The sequence below is a fragment of the Topomyia yanbarensis genome, chromosome 1, assembly GCF_030247195.1.
Source record: "Topomyia yanbarensis strain Yona2022 chromosome 1, ASM3024719v1, whole genome shotgun sequence".
In the NCBI taxonomy this organism is placed as follows: Eukaryota; Metazoa; Arthropoda; class Insecta; order Diptera; family Culicidae; genus Topomyia; species Topomyia yanbarensis.
Genome location: NC_080670.1, coordinates 159,399,839 through 159,424,828, shown reverse-complemented (window position 1 = coordinate 159,424,828; position 24,990 = coordinate 159,399,839). Strand labels below are relative to the sequence as shown.

At 40.7% G+C, this 24,990-nt stretch overlaps 2 protein-coding genes across 11 annotated transcripts in view; both read left to right on the top strand.

Annotated features, from left to right (window-relative positions):
* The first annotated feature begins 1,750 nt into the window (after positions 1 to 1,750).
* LOC131676046 (uncharacterized) lies at positions 1,751 to 2,299 on the top strand. The gene has a single exon (XM_058955175.1). It carries the CDS (start codon positions 1,751 to 1,753, stop codon positions 2,297 to 2,299), a length of 549 nt encoding a protein of 182 aa, XP_058811158.1.
* Positions 2,300 to 8,130: 5,831 nt separating this feature from the next.
* Positions 8,131 to 24,990, top strand: part of LOC131679090 (protein sidekick) — a 245,334-nt gene continuing 228,474 nt past the window's right edge. For all 10 annotated transcript variants that reach the window (XM_058959731.1, XM_058959723.1, XM_058959714.1 and 7 more), the window contains exons 1-2: positions 8,131 to 9,038; positions 10,133 to 10,945. In XM_058959731.1, coding sequence (XP_058815714.1) covers positions 10,654 to 10,945 — 292 coding nt within the window. In that variant the 5' untranslated portion in view covers positions 8,131 to 9,038; positions 10,133 to 10,653. The remainder of the gene's footprint in view (positions 9,039 to 10,132; positions 10,946 to 24,990) is intronic.

Below are 24,990 nucleotides of genomic sequence, written 5' to 3'. Positions count from 1 at the left end.
TGTGATCCGTGCTTGGGTAGTAAAGATTTCTCCTCAGTGAATTGTGTCAGTTGGTTTTTGACCCCTAATTATATGTTTGTCCAGATTTATACCTGAAATTGCATTACAATATATTTTCAAGTTTATGTTTTAGTTTGGCCGCACTGCTGATTTTTTCCTGTATGCTGGATGCGCCAAGGGTTTCAGCGTGAAAAAACACTTTTTTTGCGATTTTTTTACAAATTTGGGTGAAGTGAATTGATTAAAATTTTTGTACATTATTCTGTTATTTTTCAATGCAAAAATATCGACAAGCGACGGTGAAGAAGCTTTTTGTAGAACGTCTCTGGAAAACACGATTTGTGGTGTTAACTGCCATTTAGATATTACTTAACCAGTTAATTTCGAGCTTTGCATACACATTCTATGTATAAAATATCTAACCCCTGCGTTGAGTTTCCGAGATAATTTTTCAATTATGGGGGTTTTTTACTCATAAAACAGCGGCCTTTTTCGTGAAAAATAGCAATTCTGCTGTTTCGTTTTTTTTCTTTGAAATCCATCAATCTGAAATGTATATTATTTTCAATACGGCGAATGACCGTTGAGGTTAAAACCTTTATAAATATATAATAATCACATGAGTATGCATTCAAATTTTGATAAATTTCCATCTATATCGCATTGGAGGGAGCGACACTCAGGGCACTTGAATGAAACGATTTGGGCAGATAGAGTGTAAATGCCAGCTTCTATTTACAAATATTTCGTGCTCACAGAGTAAGTTCTTCTTCCCAGCTACTGAGAAGGCTCCACACTGCGACGGCTTTCCTTATGATTTAATTTTGTATTAGGGATAGTCATTAGAAAGAAATTCCTACACACTGCCGTAAGTCGTATGATCGAAGTGATTTGCTGGTTCGGCTACAACCTCTGTTGAACAGTGTAGCGCCATACCATCTTTAACTAGTTATTCCACCAACTATTTAAAGTTGAAATGACGCTCAAACTCGCGAAAGTTACGTACATTCAACTGCACCTCGTCAAAAATTGTGTTTTGATTATGTTTTGAAGTTTGGCACAGGCAGAATGCTTCATTGCAAAGAACAACAACGAGGTCGAATTTAATAACACCAGAATCAAGATCCCCGAATATATGCAAAACGACATGGTGGATGTTCGTATCTATGATCTGGCACCCCACAGTATTTTTGCCCTTACCCTGTCAAGCGGGGCTCTGACAGGGTTGACTTTCTTTCCCTAGCTATTCGTGGGAACAAAACAGAAAACACTAAGGACACTGTTAACATGAGTTTGGTGGAAATTTCAGCAATGGAGGTGGTAGAGGAGAAGGATTGCGTGGAAAGAAAACTTGCAGAGCTGCTGAATAGCGGCCCATTGGAGAATGATGTGTCCTGCACTTCGTCCATTCTCAACTCTTCAGATAGAGACGAGGATCGGACAGGGAGCATGGAGAACACAGACCAGTCCAGTGGGTCGGAGGGCTCCGAGAATAAAACAAGAGGAACAGGAAGAACTCGTTACTTAAGTGGAATGGGGAAGAAACGCTATGGGTGGCTGCTGAGAAACTGCCACAAACCCGCTGAAGCGCTAGAGTTGGTGGAAATCTCAATAGGGAAGGCACCATCAAAGCGACAGCGTTTGACGGACACGGAGTCGCCGAACAATAATGGGTGCAGGAAGGAAGAAGATCAAGGGTCAGGATCCCAGACAGACACTAAAAACTGAGCAGCGCCCAACCTCCAACGAAATGGCGAAGTCGCACTCGATGGTCATCATTCCGGTTGGGTATCCTGCGAATACCCTCAGCTATGAACAGCTGAATGCTGCTCGATGCGCACTGATCAATAGCAACATGGAGCAGAGCTCAAACAATACGAGACCCAACTTTAGAAAGTGCATCTACAAACAATGGTATCTCGAAATCGCCTGTGTATACAAAGATACAACTAAGTTGCTGCAAGATGCCATAGCTGCGATCAAGCCCTGGAAAGACGCTTCATTGGAAGCCGTTGAAACGTCGCAGATTCCAAAACAAGCGCTTTACATCGGATATTTCCCCGACAGCATCAAAAGGTCCGATGGGAGCATCCTCCGCCGGGTGCAGAATCAGAACGACAATTTCTGCACAGAATGCTGGAGGGTCGTCAAGAGAACTACGTTCCTCAAAACGGTAGAGCTCCTGTTGGCGGTAGATGAGGCTACAGTGAAACTGATAACCTCCCAACACAACCAGCTGAACTACGTATTCGGAAAGGCTAGTATGCGCCAGTTGAAGAGATGGGTTGGTCTTCGCTGAACGTGGAAGTTCTAGGCAAGCAGGGACTGTAAAAGCAACTGTGGGTGACCCAACGCGGAGCACCTCACGACGGACTTCTGATCATAGCAAGCCTCCAGCAACGGTAACGAGTGCATCGGAAGCAGTCCGTCTCACGAGAAATACACAAATGCACCCTGCCGTATGCGGCTCACGAACTGATACGCAAGGAGAGGATCGGAAACCTCCCGTAGGCGAAAGTGCGCAAACGGCAAGAGCCGAAGCAAATACTGGACCAGAAAAGGCCACTGGTACGTCGTCGAACAGCACACAGCATGTGACTAGCTGTCTGTACAATAAAGAGGACGGAGCATTGGCCCCAAAAATCGACGGTAAAGAAACACTGAAAAAATTAGCCTCATTCGCTGCATTCATGCGACCTCCACCATGCAAAAGGTGCTACAAGCGTCCTTGCCCGGAGGTTCACCAAAGAGCGACTAGACATCGTTCTTCTATAGGAGCCGTGGGCCAATAAGTTCAAACTCTTTGGCTTAAATTCCTCAGCTCACAAGATAGTATATTGTAACGACCAGCCAACTCCAAGAGCTGTAGTTTTGATAAACAGAGCAGTAAAATTCTCGCCAATTACTGGATTCATTCAACGAGACGTCGTTACAATAACAGTGGAGGCCCCGACGGCTATGGGAAAGCAGGAGATTGTGATCGCATCTGCCTAGTTCCCTGGCGATGCGGATGCAGTACCACCTTCTGAAATCGACACCTTCTGAATTCATAAAGTACAGCAGAAGCATAAACAAGCCCTTTAACGTTGGGTGTTAATGTTCGCCATAGACGCCAAAAAACTCACAATGCAAAAACACAGGAAAATAAGGAAAACAAACTTCACACCTGCAACAGTCGAAAAGAACGGAGAGTAAGATCCACCCAACAAAGATCGGAAGCTGAACAAGCCGTTGATTAAATAAGCTGAACAAGAACTGATTAAGCCATTATGCAACGAAATTGTTTGTTGGGCAATCTCTGGCAGATCTGGATAATGTGGCAAACGATCTACAAAAGAGGATCATAACCGCCTACAATGCCAGTTACCCTCTTGTAACGAGATCTGTATGTCGTGATGTTCCTTGGTGGAACGAAAATCTAACAACACTTAGGAAGGAAGCTAGGCGCCTGTTCAATAAAGCGAAGATTACTGGTAACTGGTCAAACTACAGGACCGCTCTTATCAAATACAACACTGAGTTGAGAAAGGCTAAGAAACTATCAATGCGCGAGTTTTGTGAAAACATCGGAGACTTTCCAGAGGCAGTTCGCCTTCAAAAAGCCTTATCAAAGGATCACAACAATAGCCTAGGGCACGTGAAAAAAGGCGATGGTTCTCTCACAATTGGCAACAGTGAAACATTGGATGTTCTAATGAACACCCACTTTCCTGGCTCGGTTACGAAAGACGAGAATTCGACAGATCAGGATTGTGATGGACTACGTCCTAACAGGATTTGTGAGGCATCACAACAACTGGCCTCTGTCAGATTTTCACACCATGTCTAATTAAATGGGCTATCTACACCTTCTAACCCTACAAATCGCTGGCCCTGATAATATTCACAAGGCCCTGGCAAAAAGAGGAGTGGAAACCCGATAGGGGACTGGATTCTTGCAATACTCATGAGTCGAGAGATCACAGCAACGTTGGGAGACACGAAAGCAACAATAACAGCCAATAGAGGCTGGGTTTCGAGATTGTTGGATATGCAGATGACATTGTTCTAATAGTGAGGGGAAAACATGAATCTGTACCTAGCGATCGGATTCAATTAGCCCCGAACTTCATCATGACATGGTGTTTCAAAGAGGGACTCAACGTGAACCCAGCGAAAACGGTCATTGTACCGTTTTCCAAAAGGAAATTGGTTCCTCCAACGCTCAGTCGAACTACATTCAACTACGCAGAAGAAGCGAAACACCTAGGTGTTATCCTAGACAAAAAAAATTGAATTCTAACTCGCACCTGCTATACGCCGTTAAAAAAGCAACAACAGCACTATGGACCATTGTGTGGTGGCCCAAAGTTAAGCAAAAGAGCGCCCAAACTAAACTAACTAAAGTTCAGAGGCTAGCCTGTCTCTCTATCACAGGCGCTATGAAATCAACACCCAGTACTGCTTCATCTACCTATTTGCCAACTCGAATGCCCTAATTGCCCTTCAATTTGCCAGCAAATTGCTGGCAATGAGTGGGCTATTTCAAATGCAATATTTGGGCGATTTGCCGCCTTTTTTGCCGCTCAACCCGCCCTCAAATCGCCCACGGAACGCATCATTTAATCGCCCTTAATTGCCTAATATGAAAATTAAAAATAATATTTATTTTCGGATTCATTATCTACTCACATATACTTACCAGTATACTAGGTAACCACCACCAAATTATAGGAAGAATCAATGATGAAATTGGTATTACACTTCAAAACTTATCACAATCTGACGTTCATTAAGACTTTAGGTCAGAGATCTTGTTCTACTATACATACACACGATTCCACAATTTCCCACATTCGTTGGCTAAATGAAGTGCACTAGACAAACAAAGTACAAGTGAAAGCACACCAATTGTTCAAAAAACAATTTTAAGCTTATACCAAACATGAACCGCCATGTTTGAAAAACGCGAAAAACAATCAAGTCCATTTTAGCCGCCAGAAAATTTGTCTAAGTATTGAAATTGCCTTTAAATCGCATTCGCAAATTGCATTTGTTCCAAGGGGCAATTAGCACATGCGAGTTGAGTCAAACGTCAAACCAAATACAATTATTTGGTATATTTGTATTTCTTGACAAACATATGATTACGGCCTAAAAGCCAACTGTCAAAATCAACTTTGAATGGAAATTCCGGACAAACCGTTACACGCCAATCACAGATGTTGGTAGTAAATGAAAGAGAAAACTTTTCTCTTTCATAAACTGTTGTGAACTGTGTTCGACTAGTAACGGTTTGCCTGGAATTTCCATTCAAAGTGGATTTTGACAGTTGGCTTTTAGGCCGTAATCATATGTTTGTCGAGATTTGGTCAAACTTTTTAAATCGCCTGACCATGTTTGTCCGCATTTTTTTTGACAGGGAAACGTCAAACTTTTTAAATCGCCTGACCATGTTTGTCCGCATTTTGTTGATAGGGCTTCATTGCACAAACATGTTATAAGGGAGGGGAGCGAGAATTTGCTCTCTGAGAATGCTAAAGGGTAAACCACTATTTGATGAAGATTTAAATGGTCGCCTGAGTATAATAAAGGATCTTAAACTAAACCCTGTCTACTACAGTTCAAGATAAAATGATTGTTTTACACTGAATACCCTCTTTCACATAAAGTGCTATACCGCCACCACGCTTGTACAACCTGTCATTTCGCATGATCCGATACCCCGATATTGCAATGGTATGATCCGAAATAGAATCACTCAACCACGACTCAGTAAAACAGGCTACAGTTACTTTGGAATTAACTAGCATACATTTGACCTCTTCAAATTTACTCATTTGGCGAGCGCATAAGCTCTGTACATTTGCATGACACACGTTTAACTTGTTTGTCAGGGCACAGTTCATCACAATTGATGGTATGGTGAGACGCGAGAAAGTGGCATCAATTGATTCACCCATAAGATCCAGAATGGAAGTAATGAACACATTTTGACTGCTTAATTTCGCTATTTAACAAATCACATATTACAAGCTTCATTTTTTCTTTGACAAACATTACACATACATTAACCAAACATACAAAAGTGTATACAAGCTGTGATTAGATGCAGTCTAGCTGTTCAATGGCTGTTATTGCAATCGATGGTCCATCAGCAACTTTCTTCACGTGGATGATACCAAGTTTCGTCGAGACTGCCGCAAGTTTTTTCTCCCTTCGCCTTTTTAGAGCTAACCGCTTAATTTCCCGGGCATTCATAGTAAGGTTTTCGTTTATATAGATGCGCCGATCCGAATTCAGTCCAATGTGCCTCAAACTCAAGTCGCGCTTAGATAAATATTTTGCGTAGAATTCATCTCTTAAATTCGCCATCGAGAATTGTAAAAGAGTTAAGCACTGGTCCCCATCCGAAAGTTTCTTTGATCGTAGCCGCTTGCAATTCACATGATAGGTTTTATCTGTGTCGAAACCAATCGCTTCCGCAATACACTGTAGGTAGTTTTGAGGGTTTTCATTGGCAATATAAGGTATTCCAACAGCAATCAGCTCCGTCCGATTTTCTAAACGACAAACATTTTCAGCTGCTGAGTCAACACGGGCATCTACCATAGACACAGCTGCACGTACCGCGGTTAACTCAGTGGTGCAATTTGCTTTGAAATCGTGTACATCATTCCTGATGACATCGATTTGCTTTTGCAGATCATTTTTGAAGTCATCCAACTTTTTGTTGAGCTCAGATTTCATAATGTCGATTTTATCATTAGTTTCGTCAAAACGCCGGGACAGCATTCGCATGGCATCTTCCAGTGTAAGTCCAGTAGTAGTAGTAGCAGCAGTAGCAGATTGACTCGTACCAGCATTACTCCTCAGCCGCTTTACATTTCGTTCACCAGACATCATTGCGGGTTTAGATGACAACAAATGTACACAGTTGATATTAATTATCGATAGCTTATATGTATGCGACGATAGCTATTCGATCCAAACAATGGCCACTGACTCGATTTTTGTGCCGAAATTAAATGAGTTGGAACTCGCGAATATACCTTCGTAGTCTCGAGATAACGTGTAATGGAGAACCGACGAACGTGAATTTACTAAAACTACCGGTTTCGCGCCCGCGGGAATTTCACGATACACTTATTATATGATTGATGCGAGAGCTTCAATTATCTTAGTTGTACCACAGGCATGGTTGCCAGAAAGTGAATGGTCATCTCCAATTCCTAGAGATTTTTGAAGATTCTACTTGAATCCGAATGGAAACACTACGAAGAAAATGAGCAACAGCCTTGGCAACAGCTTAGGTTAGTGAAAAATAACTCATTATTGTTAGTATTCTCTTTACGGATTAAAGGCATTTTAGAAATAAGGTTCCTGGAATTTGACTTATTTCGTAAATTCGCAAATTTCAAAGACCTTACACAAATACCGTAAACAAATCTTTCCCGACAGATTTTACACCCATTTTCTTCCTGTTTACTATAAACTTCGATATAAACCCTCTAATTTGCTAAGGGCTGATTTGTTCACCCTCGCTTAATTTTTAAACCAGGTTCACCAGTACGTTTAAACCTGGCTTAAGCGCTAAGCGAGGCCCTAAGTTATTTCTGTTTTTTATTTTTTTTATTTCCTTGTAATTGAGCTGAATAACACAAATTACCGATTTCAGATGTAATGTTGGACGATTTGCACGTCAAAAACTATTGACGAAACAGTATTTTATTTACTGTATTCTCGTTATATTTTACCGATTACTCCTGCAAAAGTTGACAGTTCAAAATTTGAAAAAATATTTAATTATCTTTTCTTTCACCGAACGTTCGTCATATAAACAAATTACGAATTAATTGCGGAACGTTCAGCTATGTAAAAGTCAGTAAAAAATGCGGGGTTCGGTGAAAAAAACCTGAGTGAGTATGTTTGTCGAGATTTTATTTCAAGTCGAGCAACTTCACCGTACGCACTCCATGCCTCGATCCCGTGTGGATAGTGCTTTAATACATAATCGTATTGCGGCCGGCCGCTGTTGTTTCATTCATTTTTCTTCGTTCCACTTTCCGTTTCGTACACAAACTTTGGCGAAGTGCCGAACCGAGTCGCGACGCGAGTAGCTAGAGAACAACAAACGCCCGTTGCACTACGGCCGACAGTCGTGTTTGGACCGTCGTCGCGTTTGGTGTGTTTTTGCGGTGTGCTGGCCAGGTAACATTAGGTCTTCTGGTAGTGTTGTGTGTGCAACACTTTTACCGTTAGTGTATCCACCGGTGGCGGTAGTGGTGTTAATTCATTCACAAGAACCGATCAGTTTACCACTACCAGTGCGTTCCGGATCCAGCTTTGCTAGGTTGTGGCTAGCCAAAAACCGTCGTCTGTCTTGAAGCGTGTGCGGAGATGCTGCTGAAACAAAAGAACGACCGATCTAGTAACACAAATACAACTACTGCTGCTGCTGGAGAACAGCGAACGGTCGTCGTGTGTACGATCATTGCAGCGAAAAGATTAAATTTCCACGGGATGATGTGAATAATAAGTTTTTCGAGTTGTGATGAGAGTTACTTATTGTTTAATCGAATTTTTGCTCTGTGGTTGCTGGTGATAATTTGTATGTAAACGAAATTATGCTGAGGCAGTTCGAGGTTCAAATGAAGTGCTTGTGAAGGAATTTGGTCTGCTGAGCTTGAAGAAAATGTTAACAGGGTACAGAAGTAAATAAACGTACAGAATCCTACAGGTGTGTGTTCGATGTATCGCGCCATCGGACGGCGGTTGGCCTCCTGTTTCGTTCTGCTTCTTCTTTAGTGACGTCGGTCGACCGAGCGCGACCGTGAGAAACAAGAAAAAAGTAGTTGAAATTCGAGTATAGTGTTATGGGTTGGGAAAAAATCAAACAAAAGTTGGATTGGTGTTCTTGTTGCTTGGAGAAATAAGAAGCGTTAAACGCGACAACGTTTTAGTGTTTACTACGGTTCAAGATAACGGTGGTTTGCTATCCTGCTGGAGTGTCCCATTCCTACGATTGCGCTCAACTGGAATGCAGTGAAATTGTGCAGGTAATATATTTTTCTTATCGCTGGGGCCTTTGATGCAAAGCGGGGAGGGAGGGTTCGTGTATCCCAGTAATGTTGCAGCAATCACCCTTTCTATTATACCTAGACAGGACATTCATCTAAGTCTCCGGTAAAATCTAGATCTTCGAAATCTCCCAGTTTGAGCAGTTGATCATTACCAGTGGCTTTATTATAAATTAAGTATGATTTTTGTATTTCAAAATCATCTCGTCAGTAACTAGCACCAATAGGGTGTCTAGTTAGGCGATGTATCCAAACTAGCACCCAAATTAGCACTAGTTAGACACAAAATAAGTTCAAGCAGTTCACACGACACGTGAACACCTAAAGCAATTGCCTTGTTCCGAGTGATGTCCCGGGCAGTAAATACAGTAGCTTGTTTTGCTAACCAGAAAGCAAAAACAAACTTTTGTTTGTTGGTTAAAGAACCAGACGTCCAGTCTGGCATTATGCTTTATTATTCCTCAACCATACCTCAAGAATTATGTAGGTTCGTCCAGGTTGTGCATTATAGGCACCAGACTTAAATTAAGTTGGATTTTTCTATTTCGAATTTATCTCGTCAGCAATTTGCGCCAATTTGGGGCTAAGAGAGACGATATCTATGCCCATATTGGCACTAGTTGACACTATATCCAAACTGTTACAGGACATATATGACGCGTAAAGTAACTAACAAGTCCCGGAAAGCAAAAACTGGTTGGTGCTAGTTACTGACGAGATGAATTTGAATTCGAAACACAAAAATCCAGCTTGTGTCCTTAATACACAGAATCGCCAATTTGTCCCTTTTGGGAATAAATATTGGATAATGCCAGGCGTTTTATTCCCTAGCCAAAAACAAACGCTAATTTCCGTTTTCTTAGCAAAAAAGTACCTCTGGTTTTGCTTCCCGGGACATCATTCGGGAATTGTTGGTTACGTGTCGTGTGACAAGGTGGTGCTAGTTACTGACGAGATGAAACCCAAAAATCCAAATTTAGGAATTTTTCTGATCGTGAGCCATGCAATCCAGTTAACAAAAGCGCAAATATACTAATTTTTAACTTATCAATTTGTTTCCATTTTCTTTCCAGTGCCAGTGTTTGTGAGTGTGTACTCTTGCAACAACAAAAAAATAATTAGCTTATCAAATGAACGACTAATTTCGTGTGGTATGATGCTCAATAGCCCCCATTTCGGAAAGAGTTGATTAGTAATGTGAAAAGCAACGAAAAAGTGTAAGTGGTTGAAAAAAACAAAGCATATGCATTGTTTGTTCGTTCTCTTATCTTCTGGGTGATGGCCGTGGGTAAATATTAATGTGTTGATGAAATAGCACGCCCAGCTTACCTACTGATACAGAGTGTTTGTCGATGTGGGGATTTCTCAATCGGTTACCTAGCTGATAAGAGTGATAAAGGCTCGCTAACGAGGGAACGAATTTCGCCCACTTTTATCAACGCGAACAACGGTTGAAACATCCTCGCCAGGCGCACAACTACGCGGCCAATAGTTGACGCGTATTTCGACGGAATAGTACCTAGTACAGAAAAGCAAACCCGAAGATAGTGATTGTTATTGATATGTGCGAAGCAGCGCAATAGAGCTCCATAGAATGGAAGCTCACGAACGACTGTTGCACCGTCTAGATCGACAAATAGCCCGGCAGGAAACTATGGCGGCTGGCCGAAGGTGCTGCTCCAGTGAACATTGTGCTGATGTTGGTGCGCCGCGGCGCAAGCTAGCCGACAGATCGTGTAGAACAACGTTGCGAAATCGCAACAGAGCGTCGGTGTGTTCCGGCGCGAGACCTACTGGGTCAAGCCGAGTGTTATCAGCTTGGTCGCTGTCAGTGGCCGTACTGCTGCTGCTGTTGGGCGTAACGCAGCTATCGACCGTTAATGCAGGTTAGTTGTGGTTGTTGATGCTTTAGTTTTCAAATATTTAGTTAGAATGCTTTTAGATTTTCGAAAGAGTGAAATGTGTGATAACCATTGATTGGTTGTTGTAGTTTTTAGGAATGTTTACATGTTGCATTGCTTGTGTATATTTGTAAACAATTTTGAAATGTTCATAAATGCATGTTCATTGAAAGTTGCAACTGCGTATCTTATGTTTTAAGCTCATTTGCTTATCTTGAAACAGCTGTCCAAAAATTAAGGTTCAAGAAAATCATGTGATATTAGAAAATTTTGAAAAAAGGATGAAGATTGATTAACATACGATTATTTAACATTTTGCCTAGATTCAAGGAATTGGATTATTAAATTACTAAGTTCTTGCACTCGACTCCGCGTTACTGTTACTGTTACTGTTTTTATATTCCTAGATCATCCGTGTATGATTTCTAAATGTCCATGTCCTAATTGGATTTAGATATTGGGTTGAGATTCATATTTTGTTTTAAGTTTTTCTTAAGTCGTTATTTGTAAAACTCACGCGATGAAGGATTTAAAGAGCACTATTTCTGAGCATCCTTGATTGTTATTTTAAGTAGTATATAATTCTATGATCCCGCACGCCTCCTCCGTATTACTCTGTAAGTGTAAGAAAAATGGGATTCCATAGATTTTACATGTTGAAATATGCCGCATTAGAATGCCAACACACAGCACTTTTGAGTTCCTTTTGTAGTCCCAAAAAATGACTAAATTTTGATTGTTCTCCGGATTTGCGTGTCAAATTTGAAAATTAGTATGGGGAACACTACTTCTTTGCATCACCGCACATTTCGATCCCTTTGTCACTCAAACTCAAAAATCAATCCAACAAAAAGTTCGTCCAGAATGTTGTTAACAACTTTGCCAAAAATTGTAACTAGCTAGGATTTTTTTTCTACGAATATGTTATTAAGAAAAAAGGGTTAACCCTATCATGCCCAATTTTTTTCCAGCGCAAATAGAATAGCAAAACAATTTTTTCTTAAAACTGCTGGAGTCAAGAAATACGAAAAATATATTTTGGTCGAAATAGGTACTAATCTCACAGTGCTAGAATCTGCTCAATTTTTACTTTCCGATGCGCTGTGCAATTTTTTAGGAATATTTACAATTGTCCAATTGCCTGAAAAATGATACCATTTATCACATGTTTATTGCACTAGTCCAATTAAAGCTTCCATTTCTCGACAGTTCTCGGCTTCCCGGGAATCGTGAAATAAATGGGGGAAATTCCGGAAATACAAAAAAATGCTTTCTTAAAAACAATGATTTACCTATTAGAAATATTTCCAAAAGCGAAAGATTATGAGTATATCTGTGCTATAGGAGATATTGATTTCATGGACAAAAATTATTTGAATCTTTCGATAGCTTATCACTGAGTTTATACAAATTCTTTCAATTGATTTTTTTGGAAACATCTAAAGCTGTAGAAACACGATTGCGACTGAAACGATTTCAAAAACGCAGGGGATTTAGTTTCCGTCCAGTATTGTCGCAGATGTGCATTTGGATGGTATCTGACCAATTTACACGTTTTATTGGTTTTATAATTATTGACTAAAATGATAGGGGTAATGTACAGTTATTTCCAATCAAGTTAAAAAAGTGATCGACTTCGTGTAATAAAAGTAGCATCGGAATCTCTTTGCATTAAAATTGAATCAAAATTTACCAGATAGTGCACAAATTGTACAGTTAGAAAGAAAGTCCATTTATTTCCTGCCATTCAAAAGTACTGCACACTGGAAAGTAACAGTAAAAAGTCTAGAAACGCAGAATCGTTTCATAAGCCAATTTTACCTTTTCGGCCTTCTGCACATTTGTCCAAATATGCGTTCAATAAACCGACCAAATATTTCTGGCCATGTTGTAGCTATAGTCGTTGTAAATAGTTAATCCGCTACAGCTATTGTAAGTGTATACGATCATTTCTTGTATGCGATGTATACGACCATTTCCTATTGTTTAGAAAGGCGACCTTAAATGTACGTGGTATCTTGTAATGGTCCATTGGACGTACGGTGGAGCTATCACCTTCTATCTACAGAGCTAAAATTTTGTCCTATGGATGTAATAAATATATGTTTGAATTTGTATTTGTATGAAGCAGTTGAAAAAGTATTATTGGCACTACTACCCTCTCCAAAAATGCGTATCCTGATATTAGCTACTGAATTTCTTTTGTAGAAAAAATTGAATAATCTTTTTACCAGAATTCCCGATTCCAGGAAATAAGAAAATATAAATTCCCGGGATTCGGGATCATCGGGAAATAAATTCCCGGGATGGAAGCTCTAAGCCCAATCCATTGCCATTGGCTGACCATGTACACAAGACACGCAAATAAGCGGTCTTTTATTCGAATCGCGTTCAGAAATTATGTTCTGTCAGTATAAGTAATTGTATTTCACTTTAAAATTATTAACCTCTTAATTGTTTCAGGTTCATTTTTAAAAATTAGAAGGTTATTTCAATCGCATAACTTGCACTACAGTCGCCGCCCAGCCTTCTGGTGGAACTCGACGATTGCTGATCCACGTGCATGTTGCCACCGAGCCCGGAGGAGAATGCAGAGAACCCACAACGTCGCTGAAAAAGCTGCTCTAAGACCAGCGTATAAAGCGGTAAGAGCGGCAATTAACAAGGAAATCAAGCTCAGTAAGAAAGTCTGACAAGAGGAGCTCACCAGAAATGCCAATTCGGGCTCAGGATGACTACGAAGAAGAAACTCGGGTAACGAACAAGGAGCTTAAGTTGGTGGCAAAACTCTTGAGAACCAGGAAGACGGTAACCCCAACGTCGCTTTGAAAACGGCAATGCTAAAGCAATCCGGATATGTTTAGCACAGCGTTGCACAAGTGTATCGACGATGGTAACTTCCCCAATATCTGGAAGCGACAACAGCCAGTTGTTGCCAAAAGCAAGCCAGCCTCTTGGAGATACCAAATCCAAGCAAGTCTCCTTCTACATACAGGCCGATATGCCTTTGGATACAGTCGGTAAGAAAGATAATTCCCTATTCTATATGCAATTCGGCTTCCGTAAAGGTAGATCCACTGTGGACGAACAAAAGATCGTGGAAACAATGGAGGTTGCGCAGAAGAAAAAGAGAAGAGGAAATCGTTACTGCGAACTGGTTACACTGGACGTAAAAAACGCCTTCAACAGCGCTAGCTGGGCTGCAATCGCCGATTCGCTGCACAAACTGGGAGTTCCCGAGTACCCCTGTACTATTTTGAGGAGCTACTTTAAGAACCGGCAACTGATCTACGAAACTGACGTCGGAAAAAAGTAGTGCAACCGCAACAGCGGGCGTTCCACCGGGTTCTATACTCGGTTTTTGGAATGACATGCACGACGGAGTGCCGAAGCAGGAGCGTGAAGATTGTCGCCACGGAGACGATATATGCTGTAGAGGATTAGACGCGCTAGAAGAAGCCGGCGTTAGCTCATCAGAAAACCGAGATGGTTTTGATAAGCAATCAAAATTCGACTATCATCATCGACTCAGACTCAAAGCGGGAAGTTAGACAACTGGGAGCGATGCTAGACGATCGGGTAAGCTTTAATAGCGGCACCGACCTCCTAAAAAGCTACTACTAGCGAGCGTCTCCATGTCGGTACTCAGATACGGAGGACCTGTATGGGTGACGGAACTGCAGACGATGAGGATCTATCTTGGCTGAACAGTACGTGCAGGTTGATGGCCATGCGGGTGTCTAGCGCGTATCGAACTATCTCGTCAGAGGCTGATTGATTCCCGTAAATTTCGATGTCGGTCGGTGAGGACGTCAACATGAACAATATTGTCTAAAGAATGTGTGCGGACGAAGGAAAATGAATCACAGGACTGCCCACGGCACCTAACCGACCAGCAGCGATATAACGGTTTCAAAAGAACTTTTGACGTCGGGAAAATTCTCCGTCGGAGTAGTCTAGGTCCATCGCCGGGCACTAGTTCGAGTAGATTGGTTGTCGAGGCGCCTGTGAACTGGAGGTCACTATCCACCCAGAATCGCAGAACTTACCTCGGCATCTGCTCGGATAGCACCAGTTTTGGATGATCTTCCAGTGACGGTGAACTCTTCGTTGGAGTAGGAAAGATCCATTGTCGGGTACTAGTCCGAGTAGTCCGAAGCAAATCGCCGTCGAGTGTAGACCTCAACATTGCCAGACATCGAAGCAAGAACAACGCATGCGTCCGGGAGACATTCTACCGTCGCGACGGTGGTCTCTCCGCCGAGGTAGGCTAGCTCCACCGGCGGGGACTAGGCCAAGTAGCACCGAACGCGACGAACCACCAGAATAAGGTCGTCGGGGCACTAGTGAACCGGAAACCATATCAATTAGACAATACTTTCCATAGCGACATGACCGGCAACTCTACTGACATGAATGAGGAAACTCACTATTTCATAGTATCTGAAACTTAAGTATCGGATTCATGGTCCGCTCGACCATTCAAGAACACAAGCGAATATGCGAATTGCTACCCGATTATAAAATCGAATTCATATTCGCCGAGATATGCTAGCACAGTAGATATAAAAACGCATACTTCATCGAACACGTCAACATACAAACGTTCGAGTGCTTCGCGTTAATACACGCGATCGTGAGGTCACTACGCCCGTACGACAAAACTTATGACAGTGAACAGCCTGTGTGGTTTAACCAACATTTGTACAACTTTAAACATTGAAAACAAATGGCACATAAAATGTACAAGAAACAGCGTAACAAATCTGTATCTAGAGACTTGCTCCCAACTCGACATAGCTATTAACATTACACGCGAAGAATATAATTGTAAAATCGAAAAACGCAATCAAGACATGTCCAAACAATTTCTTCAATTGCGTGGAAATGAAATTGAAAAGTAGCAACTTTCCATCCCAAATCCATTTTGACAAACATGTAGGAAATAACAGTACTGAAATTTGCAATTTACTTGCAAAATTCTTTCAAGAAGTCTATACTTTATATTCCGAAACGATCACGTCCGCGACTACCTTTCATTTATACCTGAATTTTCAAATGACATTTCCGTCCACGAATTATTGGAGTACAAAATTAGCACTGCACTAAAAAACCTAGACTGTCACTGTCACTGAAAATTGGAATATTCCCAGCAATATGAAAATCATCCTTTTTATCGCTTATTTTTAAATCTAGCATTAAATCGGCCATCCGAATTAATCCTGGGATTGCCCCTATCATATGCATTCTAAAATAATACGAAAAATGACATCACCTTTATACTAAAACATCCAAACTTGCTTATATATGCAGACGATATGAAACTTGGAAATAACAAATGTAAAAGTTACTGAATTATTTGTTTTGAGTAGAGTCTTTGTTTCTTTCCTTTTTCAAGGATTTTTAGGAACGTGTTCACTAGAAAACAGACCGAGAAAGAATGACCGGAACGGCCAGAATGAAGAAACGGTGAAAATTCACCTTTCTATTGGAAGCAATGAGAAAAGATATGTCCTCAAGTAGGAATAGAACCTGCGATCTTCCTGTCTCTAGTTGGGTGCGTCAACCACTCCGCCATCGAGGAACTGTGACGCTGCCATCACATATTCCCGACAGTATCGTGATCACCGCCACAGCCTCCAATACCTAGTAATTGACCTATCGACCCCTTATATCTCCTATAAGCAGATCGTCACCTCTCCCTCTCCTTGATCGCGCCAAATCTCTCTCGTTATCTATTTAGGTCCAGTGGACAGCGCTCAGGTGATAATTAATATTCAAAGCCTTACACAATAAAATCATTATACAATACATACGTCAGACCAGCTATAGAATATTGCAGCGTAATATGGAACCCACACACTGTCCTGTGCGAAGAATGCATCGAATCAGTCCAGAAACAATTTCTCTTGTAGGCAGTTTGCATACTAAACTGGACGGTATTCCCTCTTCCATCGTATAAAGCACATTGCCTGCTCATCAACATACACTCAAAGAACGCCACGAGTTTGCCATTCTTTGCTATATCAACGACATTATTGCTCACCATGTGCAATCCGCATCAATACTTTCGCAATGTACCTAGCCGTCATACAAGAATTTGTAATTTATTCCAAGATCAATCTTTTAGGACAAACTTTGTAAAAATAGTACCGTCATTTGAACGATGCGGCATTATAATGAAAATTGTGAACTAATAGAATTTTCTATATCCATAAAACAATTAAAATTCAATTTATCTGTAGAAATAATGTATACTATACAATAAGGTTTTTTACATGGTTTTTTGCACGGTATTTTACACGGCTTTTTTGCACGGATTTTGCAATTAGCACGGTTTTTCGCAAAAAAAAAGTTTTTTTAAAGGCAAAAGACTATTATTTCATCAAGTTTTTTTTGCAAGGATTACGCAATTAACACGACTTCCGGTTCAGTGGAATTCTCTAAAACCCCATCAATATGGGTATTTTTGGAATAGGATTGGTGAGTGGGCGTCAGATATCTATGAAAACCAAGATGGCGACTTTCGGTTCAGTGGAATTCTCTAAAACCAGATAAATTGGCATTTTTGCAACAGGCTTGAGAAATATAACCCAATCAGTATGCATATTTTCAGAGCGGCCTTATGAGCGCATGATAGAGATCAATGTCAGAGGCCATTTTGAAAACCAAGATGGCAACTTCCGGTTCAGTGGAATTCGCTAATGCGCCGTCAACATGGGTATTTTTGGAACGGGATTGACGAGTAGATGTCAAATATCGATGTCTGAGGCCATTTCAAAAACCAAGATGGCCAGTTCGGTTTAGTATAGGTTTCAATTACCAAAACAATGTGAGAATTTTTGAAATAGCGTTGATGAATAAATACCGGATGTCAATTCCGGAAGACATGTTTTAATCTAAGGCGGTGACTTCTAGTTTAGTGGACATCTCATTATTCTTAATAATACAACGAAGACCTGATTTTATTATCCCCCCAAATTTTGTCAGTTTTTTGTTTGATCATGAGCCTCGAAAATACGCTCGATGAGCTCGAGCATACGAACCAACTCTAATTCGAGTAAATCCATTCATGAGCACATTTTTTGTATCTTATAAATGCAAATGACGTCAGACTTCTGGCAACTGCATATTTGTAAATTTGCAAGTTCCAAAACACTCAACGTTGTTTGAGTTATACAGAGATCACTAAGCCTATAGTTGCCATTTTGTATTTCAAAATGGCGTCAGACAATGATCTCTATCATGCGCTCATTAGGCCCGCTCTGAACATATGCATACTGACTGGGTTATAGAAAATTCCATTAGACTGAAAGTCGCCATCTTGGTATTCCAAATGGACTCCGACATCCATATTTGGCGTCTACTCGTCAAACCCGCTGCAAAAATGTTCATAGTGATGGGTTTTAGAGAAATCCACTGAGCCGGAAGACGCCACCTTGGTTTTCAAAATGGTCTCAAACATCAATATCTGGCATCTACTCGTCAAGCCCGTTCCAAAAATACCCACAATGATTAGGTTTTAGAGAATTCCGTTAAGCTGGAAGTCACCATCTTGATTTTTAAAATGGTCTCAGGCATCCATATTTGGCATCTACTCGTTAATACCGTCCCGAAAACAACCATATTGTTGAAATGCAGACCAAAAGAAATTCTCAAGATCCGACTTTTTCACTTTTCCAAAACTCTTCTAAACAATTAGACTAGGTTGGCGAAGCTGTATTATCATGCAACATGAGGCCAATCTATGTCGCCATTCACCTCTGATACAGAACTCCTATCCTCTACCTTCCCGCGGTGCCAATCGGCCAATACAGGCTACCTTTCGCCGTTTTTGCTCAAACTCGGGACTGAGTCGGGTTCTATCGCCGACCGCTGTCAGTTCGTTTACTTCGACAGGTAGACGAATTGGAGCCTGTTTCAGTTTCGTTTCGAGCGAGAGTGGCATTAATGAACATTGGCTAGGATCTGTGGTCGTATGCTGACAGGGAAGGGGGGCAAACGACGTGCGCGTGATACTGCTAGCGTATCCGTCTTGCAGAGTTAATCTTTCGTACAGTAATTGCTTATTGTGGGCAGCTCAAAATTATTTCTTGGTTTTCTTTTGTAGGTTCGGTTTGTATACAACCGTCGATTAACCTTTTTTTTAAATAAATAGTTGTTCGGAGATCAGCCCCAATAATACTTTAATCTGACTAGTATCGATGACCACGGGTCACTACGTACTGAATAGTCGCCGCGTCTGTTTTTATGAATCTTATTTCAAGTTCCGTTATTGCTAACAAGCCCGTGCATCAGGTTAACGACCCTTTGTATTTCCGTTCAATGTTCGATGTTATCGTTCGTATACGTGTATTTGACAAACAATTCGATGTGGACAATAGGACATACTTTCCTCGATTTATAACATCTCGAGCTATCATAACTCTTTGTCTGTACAACGTGTTATCACTCGGTAGTTTTCAACCCAATAAATATATCGTAGAAAAGGAATAGCGAAATTTATCTGAATACTGTCGCAATAAATAGTGATCCGGCCTATTATGCAGATAAGATTAGCTTTACTAGGCAATACTCCCACGGTCGGCTGTGTTGAGTTCAAATTGCTTTTGTTTAGAAAACATAGGATACTCTCGGTAGTCGGCTACCCAGAGCTTAAAACTAAACAAGGTCTTTCCTTTTTCGAGTGATCGTGTACGCGAAAACCAACTCAACTACTACCTAATAAACCATGCTTTACAGGTCGCATCGCTTGCTTGGAGCGAATCCTAGACCTTATACCCTTTCAAACCACCATTTCCGCGACACCTATGGAAGAGTCTGATGAGTCGTCCACCTTCCGTTAAGTAGGTGGAGCATCAACACTTCCCGTCTACCTTATTCTTTATCATTCCCTGTGAACGATGGAGATTGGGGTGGCCGGCAATGATAGCTATCATGCTGTTGAGGTTTAATATTGGTCGAATTGGTATGAATTCGTATTTACCATCGTCACAACGCAACGAAACTCTTCTAAGGAATTAGAATAATAGCAGAAACCGTGCTACTTGCAAAATCTGTTCAAAAAACACTTGTTCAAAAATCGTGCAAGTCTTCTGCCTTCAGGAGGACATTTTTGATAAAACCCCGAAATCACCTCTTTTCCTAAAATCGTCTAAGTCTTTTGCATTGAATGTAACGCGTTTTTTGCATGGATTTCGCAATTAACACGGTTTTTTACACGGTATGTATCCCCCGTGTAAAGAAACCTTAGTGTATAACAAAATATGATAATACCGCTCTATGTAGGCTGCATATGCTTGACGAAAATAAATAAATTAGCCATGGACTGGAAGACATAAACAACATTTAATATTAGGAGCCACAGTACTCATAGAAGAGCGAGACAGTGAAGGAAGACAGTTCAAAAAAAGCGTGGAATGGGGTCATATGAGCAATTGTCAATTGAGTTTCCCGACGACTTAACTTTTTGTCTTCTACCACAGGAGTCAGAATGTTTTGGCATTTTTTCAAATGCGAATCAGCTGACCCTATTTCACGCTTACTTAAACTTTCTTCAAGGTCTCGCTCTTCCTTGGCTCCTTATATTAAAAATACTTTACGTCTTTCAGTACTCTTGCTAATTGAATGTCGTTATCACATAAAAAGGGAAAAGTGTGATATATTTATAGTCGTAAATAAAAAAAAGTCACATAGAATTTATCACTATCAATAGTGCACTGGTCGGCCTTTCTTGCAGCTCCTCTAATAAGCAAACTTAAGTTATGCTGGGAAGAAAGAACCGATTTCTCGCTCGCTTCAATCTTAATAACAAGCCACACTGAAGACTGCTACCACGATCCTACTGTACCGTTCGTACGAGCAATCACTGCATGGAAAGCGGTTTGCCTTGGGCTCAATTGCCTCTCCTGGCTGTACGCATGTTAACCGGTTGACTGATTGGACTGACTTGACCTAGTAGCTAAAAATATAATTTTGACGAAAACCTTCACGCGGCAAACCACGTTCCAATTAACGCTTTTGATCGATTCCAGACCCGCGCACGATAATTTTGATCCATCGCTCATTCAACTTGGCTTAATTCCGAGGGCATCACTTGATTAGTACAGACGTGTGATTTCTGCTTAACATCTATTAACCAACGAACGCACCCCCATGGGAATTAACTGTGACATAATCGTCGAAATGTGTACCCCACTAAAAGCGGAAACAGATACTTCAGATTCACGAAAAAGCATATAAATCATGTTCCAACATCTGCCTCGCGTTATCCGGTACTATGGGACATGTATGCGTATCCCTATACAAATATTGCATGAAAAGATGGTAACAACGAAAAAAAGAGCATCTCCATCGGGTTCCATTGCGGAAACATCAGCGGCGACGAATGCAATGTAACTGTACCTACCCACCTACACACCAGGAAACATTGTGCATAGGAAAGAAGCCAAAAAGGTGCTGAGTTTTCTCCATTTGGATAGAACATCGCAACAGCCAGGGACGAAAGAGCAAAAATCTTCTGGTGAAAGTAAACAGACATGCAGGCCAACGGTGTGGTGCTTGGTTCTAGTTTTTCTTTGCGGTCGTCCTAACCATCTAGCGTAGCGTCAGTGAGGATTATTCGATTCGGTACGAAGACACAGGCCGGAATTATGGCGTACGAATATGAAGAAAGGGTGTCCAATTTCACTACGGACAAAAGTGGCCTGGTTGTTTTTGTTAAGAAAAAATATGTTTCGCCTTAATGGATTCGACTCGAGATGGTAGTGTAAAGGTGACAATGATATATATTTTCATCATGTGGTGTCTTAATTTATAGCGTTTTGTTGTTGCATAGTCTTGCGTGTGACATAACTAAATAATTTTAGGGAAAATGAGGAACTGCAAGCGATTTATATTCTTGACTGGAAGCGAAATTCTTTTAAAAGGGTCTGGTCTAAAAGCATTTACATGTCCACCCAACTACTGTCAAAGTTTGGTAACTGGCAAGCAAATTCAAATCTTTACAATAACAAATTCTTGTAAGTCAAAAGTTGTCAGTGGAATCTGTGCTGTTATGAAAAAAAGTATCTAATATAAGAAAATATATCGTAACAGTTTAATAAAATTATTGCATGCATTATTTAATTTATTATTGTTTAGTAAAATGGAACATTTCAATCTGAGCCTAGTTGACTCTTATCAAATTGTAAAAGTTCAAACCTATAATCACTCTTTACGGATTTGAAGAAATGGAGGAATTGTTATATTCATCTTAGGCCAATATTGAAAAGTCCCAGTTTTATATCTAATTAGACAATCCGTATTCAAATAACTTGTAATTAATCTTTGAAATAAATTTACTTTTTTTATTCTGGACACATCATGATGAAACATGCCAATCAGGAATAATATTTGAATTGGATCCAGGAACAGATTATGATGGACTTCAGGAAATTCAATTTGAAATAATGGAGCGTGTCGGCTTTGTGTTTTTCGTGTTGCAGAGCCTGTAAACGCAATTCCGGAACGTTTATCAGAACATTCGTGGAGAAAATTTAGATTAGAACGTAAGCAACCTTGAGAGGCTCTGTTTCGATTATTACGACCTCACTATAACACTTTGCACTAATTTTCCAGTTCATATCGAAAACCGACTAGAAAATATTGCAAAAATTTGTTTGTTTGTAGAAAATGTTGAAATGAACCGAAGAGACAGATCCCAAAGAGAATCTCTCATTGTTACTTATATCCTAATCCAATTTTTTCCATATTTATTTATAGAAGCCCCGTGGTGCCATGAATCTTGTGGACTAATACGAATAAAATTTATGGCGTTCCTGCTTTTTTTTAATTGCGGAATTTATATTTTTTTAAGCCAAGTTATCCTTTAGGTCCTCCGTCATACCATAAATATGTATGTAATATGTCAACCTACCGCACACAACATCACTCGGTATCGTGACAAAGTCACATTTCTTCCACCACGGGAAATCCCTGCGTCCACAAGTTGCCGCTAGCAATGACCGGAGTCGTGTTTGTTCTGTGAATAAATTTAAAGTGCACTGACTATTTGACGGCTATTAAGCTTTCCGAACCTTTTACGCTGCTAGATTAGTAGCTAAAATCGCTCCGAACTGACTGTTGACCGTTAGCCTATGGTGCTACCTCTTTACTCGGAATAATTGCCGCTGCAAATAGGTTAATTGAAAGGTGTACAGTACATCAACGTAGAATGTTTTCCAAATTCGAGTTAACTGAGAAAGTGACCAGCATGTTTCAAGATGCAGAACATCATTCAATTTCCCGCGAATTGGCATAGGTTGTAAATCATTATCCACGTCCGGCGACGACGGCCCAAACCACTAATACTTGGCTTCGAAAGTGATGGTGGCGAAATGATGATACATTTCCATGCTTAAAAAAGCATTTTCTGGTTTCAGGACGCGTTCCTCCGTTGGTGGTACAGTTCCTTGTGCTGAAATTGCACTACTGCAGCGGTAACTTCTTGATCCTTTCGGCGGTGAGGCGAGAATTCGGCCAAACTAGTTCTAGAAACAAAACAGGAAAAAATGCTGTTGTGGCTCGGGAAACGTACAATTTTCACTCTTCTCCCGAGTCGAAAAAGAGCGATGAAAAATGATAAATTACACAGTAAAGCTGACTGGAAAATTGCACTGGAAAAGTGTTAGGCTTAGTAATAGCATATTTTCCGAAATAGTTGAGAAGGGTTTGCGAAACATTGCTGCATAATGTATGCATGTTGAAGTTTGCAGACGAGTATGCTAGGTCGGCTAGATTGTAGGTCTCGAGAATTGAGCGGCGAAATCGAGTGATTTTGGAGGTGCTGCTTGTTTGTTGCTAGAATTTGAGTTATAACGGAAGACTCTTCTTGATCTTATTTTTAGAATGGTATGGAATTGACTCGTGTCTATGGATATGGCACGCTATTTGGTAGGTGGTAATGTTGTTAAACGCGAGACCGTGCCGTTTCGAATAGGGTGTTCTATGCTTTACGTAATCAACTAAAATCCCGTAATTCACAGACGTGCGCAAAGTATTTTCTCGGCAGATCGCTGATACTCCTTGTTGTTCTTTACGTGATGGAGACAGGTGCGGAACGGACCATTAATTATGTGATCAGTGCAAAATATCAATTCAAATTTAGGATGATTTCTTCTTTCGTTGAATCTAAAGAAACTATTTTAAATAGTTTCTTGGAAAGGTACAAAGAAAAACGCGTTTGCAGTGAAATGATGAGAAATAGTTTTGCGAAAACACCGTCTAGAGGCAGAGTTTGAGTCTTTATTACTTTGGCCTTGCGTTAACCAGTTGCGCCACATTTAGCATAAGATCATCCAGGACAGTTCTACTATTACACTGAATATACGTTTTGGTACGCCTCGAAAGCATACTATTCACCGCGCACTCAATTATTTCGTTTTATTTTTATTACTTATGGATATTAATTATTGTATTCCTATTTTTTAATTCTTATTGTATTGTTGACCATATAAATTTGTTTCGCGCGGGCACGTTTTCGCCTCGAAAGTAGTCTATCGTAAACTTTTTTCCACGATGACCATACGTTTCGTAAAACCGTACAAGACGCTCGCGGAGTGCTTGCTGTTTCGACGCCATTTTCGATTGAACTGCTAGAACCCGAGCGAAAAAACATGTTTCCCATTTCTAGGGAGTCCAGAGAACAATTCTCTTGGAGAGGAAAATTTTTCGCTCTTCACTTTAGTTATAGAAAGGTATTGAAATCATTCTTATTTTTTATTGAACAACCGTCAGCTTCTATTTGCACCAAGTTCTACTACTAGAGGTTATACACGCGAGGTCACGCTAGCACGTGCAAAAAACACGTTAGCATACAAACGCTTGAGCTCGTCGCGACCACTCACGCACACCCACGCCCGCGATCTCGCAAACATTATTACACCTCGGCGATAGTGAACGTCTCTACACTCATACATTCTAAAAACGCGGTCTCAAGTGGGAACCTACAAAAATACCCTCCCGCATGCGATCACGAATCGGTCACGTCC

Excerpts from the sequence above, each read along its gene's own strand:
- LOC131676046 (XM_058955175.1), top strand. The coding sequence starts at position 1,751 with ATGGCGAAGTCGCACTCGATGGTCATCATTCCGGTTGGGTATCCTGCG.